Source organism: Varroa jacobsoni, unplaced genomic scaffold, assembly GCF_002532875.2.
Source record: "Varroa jacobsoni isolate VJ856 unplaced genomic scaffold, vjacob_1.0 scaffold_1202, whole genome shotgun sequence".
Lineage (NCBI taxonomy): Eukaryota > Metazoa > Arthropoda > Arachnida > Mesostigmata > Varroidae > Varroa > Varroa jacobsoni.
Genome location: NW_019214104.1, coordinates 62,594 through 68,335, shown reverse-complemented (window position 1 = coordinate 68,335; position 5,742 = coordinate 62,594). Strand labels below are relative to the sequence as shown.

The 5,742-nt window shown below is 40.5% G+C and overlaps 1 protein-coding gene and 1 long non-coding RNA gene across 4 annotated transcripts in view; one reads left to right on the top strand and one right to left on the bottom strand.

Annotated features, from left to right (window-relative positions):
• Positions 1-4,873, bottom strand: LOC111267593 (uncharacterized; the record flags this gene model as incomplete). The annotated part of the gene is given in 8 exon segments (XM_022845896.2): positions 1-256; positions 697-1,433; positions 2,152-2,294; positions 2,644-2,777; positions 3,174-3,387; positions 3,788-3,957; positions 4,347-4,473; positions 4,741-4,873. Coding segments are annotated over 6 exon segments (1,425 nt in total). The 5' UTR covers positions 3,950-3,957; positions 4,347-4,473; positions 4,741-4,873.
• A 15-nt stretch (positions 4,874-4,888) lies between these two features.
• LOC111267594 (uncharacterized) overlaps positions 4,889-5,742 on the top strand; it is a 32,607-nt gene continuing 31,753 nt past the window's right edge. For all 3 annotated transcript variants that reach the window (XR_002684731.2, XR_015313879.1, XR_002684730.2), the window contains exon 1: positions 4,889-5,564. This is a non-coding gene — a long non-coding RNA (uncharacterized LOC111267594). The remainder of the gene's footprint in view (positions 5,565-5,742) is intronic.

Here is a 5,742-nt window from a genome sequence, read left to right as displayed (position 1 = left end):
ATATAAAAGCTGCGCTTTTAAAAGTCCATATTCATTAACTGTCATGTCACATAATGTAAAATTATTGGGTAAAACATTTTTCACTTATAGGGCATCAGTCACAGTTGTTGAATGAATTTAGCTAAATAATAAAGCAATGTGTGCCGCATTGATGCACAATGTTTAGGTAATTAAATTTCCGAATTGTGTTCCTGTGCAAAGCCTGCGTAGTGGCCCCCCATTTATGCCACGATACCGCCCAGACGGCCTTCTTCACCTGTTACAAGAGATGGAACGTACCCAGAGCGAAAGGAACGCATGTTATTGAAAAACAGCACGGTATAATTGTCAAGTCTACGTAGCATACTGTTAATATATTGTTACGATAACTGTATATGCGCACGCCGCGGCGAAGGGCTACCGCAACATCGAGGAACTTCTATCCGATTCATAAATAACTGCGTAAATTAATGAAAATTTTATATACGGCAGGTGGTTATCATGCACGATATATGTAGCTCGTGCGTTTCCTATTATCCTTCTTAAATGATTAGATATATCGTTATGGTTGTACTAAAAAAAAAAAAAAAAACATTGTATCCTATATTTTTGAATCAAAACTGTTCTATAAGTATCAAACAGATTGTATGTAATCAGATGGACTGCTCCATTAAAAGCCGTATACGTGTGTTACGGCCGCGATTTCCACTAACTTACCTCCATGCAAATCGTAGTCGTTCGACAATATTTTACGTTTGACCATACAGACCAGCCCCAGAACGACGCCAAAGATCAATACCGTAAAGGTGGCCGCTATCGGTAGCGCGTAAGCCTTGAGCGGCGCGATCTGTTCTTGTTCATCGGGCACACTGTCGCCAGCCGTGGAAGTGATTGCGTCGACTCGACCGTCGACGTCGTTCTCCTCGTTGCTTTCTGTCGTCGACGTAATTAATCTCAAATTAGGATTTCGGGTATAACTTTCTATGCGCATATCCTCGTTCTGTGTAAGTTTAGCCGTTGTCGAAACTTGCCACGAGTCTGTCGCTAATGGCGTAGTTGCTGCTGTGGCCATCATCTCAGACTGTGCTGTTATGGTGGTACCAATGTTCGGCGTCATGGCCGCCAGTGTTGTCGTAAAAGTTATGGTATCAGACGAGGATTCGTTTTTCGTTGTTACGCTGGACGTCTCGGTCATTGTGCTCGCAGCTGGCAGCTTCGTGGTTGTAAAGGACGCCGGTGTAGCGGTCCTAGCAGTTGAAATGAAATGTAGCGCTGTGGACGCGGACTCCCACCAGTTTGATGAAGATTCGGTGGAGGTCCCATTTATTAAACCGATATTAATCGAAACGGGTATACTTTTATTTTTTGGCTTGTGCATGGCGCTCGACGACAAAATGCCAGCTCTCTGCTGGCCTGACCGGGACACTTCGTCAAGCCGATTGACTGCACCAATCCTGAAAGATCATACGACAAGTGATAATATCAAACGAATCTCGAATTGAAAGATAGCATTATCCAAAGCGGCCCGATCAATCAGCTATCTATCTGATTTTGGCTAGGAATGAGGCCGAAACAGAAAATGATCGTTGAGGCTCCTAACTGACTTTGGATCACTCTGCATTAGTGAGTCTGGTCAGATTGAGGCAATATGTAGTCTGCAATATTGGAGCAAAGGACCCTAAGGTTTTTCTATTGCATGATATATTACACACACGAACAACGGCACTAGCCAATATTGCGAAGTTATCACCGGTATTTATGTCGCCACATACGAATAGTGCCCAATTTCTAGTGTGTGTGTGTGTGTGTGTGTGTGTGTGTGTGTGTGTGTGCCCAGCTCAACGTTACAGTCGAAACGGACCCGCTGTATCTTATGAGCTATATTATACTGGCGTCATTTAATTGCATATAGTAACTTGATTGTTGCCACTATAGACAACAGGCAGATCTAGAATATACTCGTATTGCTATTGTTTTTTAGGAAATGAAGATGGGAAAAATCTAGCTTTTAGCTATTGTTGTTGTTGTTGTTGTATGCGGGACTGCCATTAAAGGTGCAGCAACACCGAGATGTACATGACTCCAACTGTACTTCAGCTAGCGTAATAAGTCTATTACAATGGTTTATGTTCCACGAAATCATTTGTGATCATACATTGTTTTTTTTTTTACCTGTGCCCGGCTGGAGCCAGCGACTGCAGCTTTCCAGATCTGTAAAGTTCTAACACCTCTCTGACTTTTTCGTCGGATTTCACTGCGTTGCCATCGCAGGGTCCAGGATGCATCAGAGAAATTCGAAGACCCGATATAAGGTGCTAGAACCAAGACGAACTCAGTGATTGAATGATGTTCAATGCATCCACGAGAATTTTGCACGCGTTTTGCAATACTCTCCCCACATATAAACAGTAATACAACCATACTTTATACGAAACGAAAACTATTATGCGGAAATGGTAATAACTACTCCGAGACATACAAATTAGTCAGTTTGTTTCCTCCACTCTGTAGGCTTAGGAACGAACTTGTACGTTCAAAGGTTGAAAGCCATTTGAGAGAAACTCAAAATACGCACTAAGTCTGTACGTCCTTGCTCAACTTTAGAATCTATTAGAGGGTCCAATATATAAGTTAGCTAAAAAGTACAAGAAAAGTGATTCATACTTGATTTTTGCCGTTAAAAGTTTTAGTGGTCGCCTTTATCCAGTTACTAGGATATTTCAGCTGTTTAGACAGTTTTTCAATGAACTGAATGATCTCGGCCCTGTCAAGCACCTCCCTATCGGCGAAATCGATACCTGTTTTGCAAAAATATAACGGGTCCGACATTTAAAACTGGCAGCCTGTCTCATAAAGATGAACACTAAACAATAAAAACGAACGACAATTATACTAATAAAGCTATAGCTGCTGTCGGCATCCACAGCCCGATAGGTATTCCGCTAATAAGTTACCGATATATGAGCGTATATCCGTGAACGGAAGCTTGTTGTAAACTATTTCAACTTACAAAGTACCTAAACAAAGGGTACTATTTACATATTGACAAGATCCTGGGTATTTGTTCACCGAAACAATACAGCGTTTTTAATATATATATCGAACTACTCTACTGCCTACCATTCCAGTTTAATATAAATCCTCGAATAGGCAACCCATAATTAAGATATCAATAATATAATTCGGCAGCTTACCGACGCTGGGTATCAGGCGACAATAACTATCCGTTTCATCCAGATCTTCAGGAATTAAATCAATTCGACGATTGCTCTTCAAATGGTTAGAGAAATAAGTTTTTAGCTGTAATGTAGTTTTCCCATTATGTAACGGAAGGCCTTTGATTATAAGTTTGTCCGATTCAATCTGAATGCTTGTCACAAACGGATGTTTTTCCATAAGGACCTTCGGCTAATCAAAGAAGGAACAACATACGAAATATAAAGAGATATGCTTATTTGCGAAGAATACATTGGTTTGGATTAAAGTAAAACGTGTGCTCCCCACCGCAATACGAGGCCATTCGTATTCAGCGAACGTTAACGATGAAATTAAGATGTATTGCTTTGAAACTGTTATAGTCAATATTTTCATTGGCATTCACAGACCCTCATTTGTAAGTAACTTCCTGATTCGCCAAATCTCAATACACTTAGTACGCAATGTCGTCAGGACTCTCTCAGATCTGGTTGCCCCTGTTGGAAAGAAAGACTAGACTCGTTGATATGGCACCACTTGAAACCAGCCACACTGTTATGATGGGGAAACAGCAGCAAGCGAAAACCAATAAGCAAAAAGTACGATTACATACGATCCCGTTTTTGTCCACCGGGACGTCCACTACGATCTTAAATATATAACCGTCGCGGAGATATTCTGTTTGATGTTTGCTATCCTTTGCAGGTCGTACTAGCGCAGAGACGCTGCTAGCGACATACATAACAAGAGATACTACCGCGAAAACCCGACTCATTATGAGGCCTGCAAACGAGCACATATATCATGTTAAAGCAGTTTCTAGACTTTGTCCAATGGTTTCCGTAAGCTCCATTGGTCGATAGGTCGATTTATTCTATTATAGAATGTCCCTCTACGACAAACAATAATATTTTTTTTAACGAATTAACGGCACTGTCGGCCTGAGCCATACATTGAAGTTCTTTGCCGTGAAATAATCAACTATAAGCCGTACGCAAACGTATAAAAGGAAAATAAAAGTTCGGTTGGAAAATAGCTAATTTTTTTTATTACGGTACTTTACCCGTCACTCCATTTGCTATCACACAGATATTTATATCAGTCTTATTTAATTATTAACGCATATCTATAGTATAAATATGTATATTTTTATTGGATCTTGTCGTGCTTACATATGCTTGCCGCGCCATATGAAATCCTCTTGAGTATTATGAGTTGAACCGGTCAAGGTGCAAATTCAGTCCTGAGTCACATCGCAGTAGAACACATCTAGGCCCAAAGTCAGCCTATCGCAGATAACTGGGAAGAGGCATAACAAATTGACATTAATTCTAAATATGGATTCGTGTTTTTTAGGGCAATATATTTTCATTTCAGGTACTTGTTACTGTGTGGGCAATATTGCGCAAACAATAGCTTAAAAATGATTGTTCAATAATCTTCTAATTCTTCGTTGCGATCCCGTCTAAACTAGAGCTTGAATTTACTAATGTTGCATTGTGCATAATGATGAATCATCAAGTTACAAGGAACACATAGTTGAATGAAGGTGTAAAATAGACCTACCAATTAGGCGCATATTGCTTTAATATTATTATACGTGTCTAATGATCTGGCCGTCGATTCACTGAAGCATTGTGGCTGAATGAAGACTTTTAAAATGAGGCTCTCAGAAACGACGCGCATGTATATTTCATAGCGTTCGTTTCGTGGTGATTGGACAAACGTTATCAGAATCTAGTGAATATTCACTTCAAAGGATCAAAAGCATTGCCTCATATGCACACGTTCCTCATAAGAGCTTAATTTACGCCCACGAATTAACAACAATTGAAAGCACAGTTTGTAAGATTAGCACAAAAGCCGTTGGTCTACCTCGTTGATCGGGTCCGAATCTGTCGTCGGCACTCGCCTTCGTTGAGGCTAGTTGCAACTACCTCTACAGTGATTAGGGAATTGTTTTCCGATAACAACATTAAGTACACACATTGATAAATAGATGGTAGAGCAGACGGCCAGTCAGCGTAGACAGCGCACGCGTTATAGAAATTCGCGCGACACGTACACACACACACACACACACAGACAACATAAATGAAACAATTGTTTTTGTCGCATCGTAGGGCCGACTTTTGGACGGACACGGTAAACGTATAATAACTGAGACCGCGGTAACATGTACAACTCTGCACATCCAGAATCGAACGTTCTGCACGATAGTTTTAGGTGTGCATTTATGTATTTGATTAGCCCCAATAGCAGCTGTACAAGCACATTGAAAGATATCTAATAGAAGGAAACGGCAATACGGAACTTGGAATGAAGCTAGTTTGTTATTATTAGGCTTCAAATAGAGTTAGAAGCGCTTGACAACGTTCAGCAGATTGATGGTGAGCTTACCAGCTGCAGATGGTACAATATAGTTTACTGTGGATCAGATCTTTATCTATGCTATCATATGTGCTGAGAGTCTTTGTTAAATACAGCCTTCCTTCAACATGAACGCTAACCTTCGATCGACAAATGCATTGGCAAGGATTAAGCTACGGCTAATGAAGCAAGTGATAT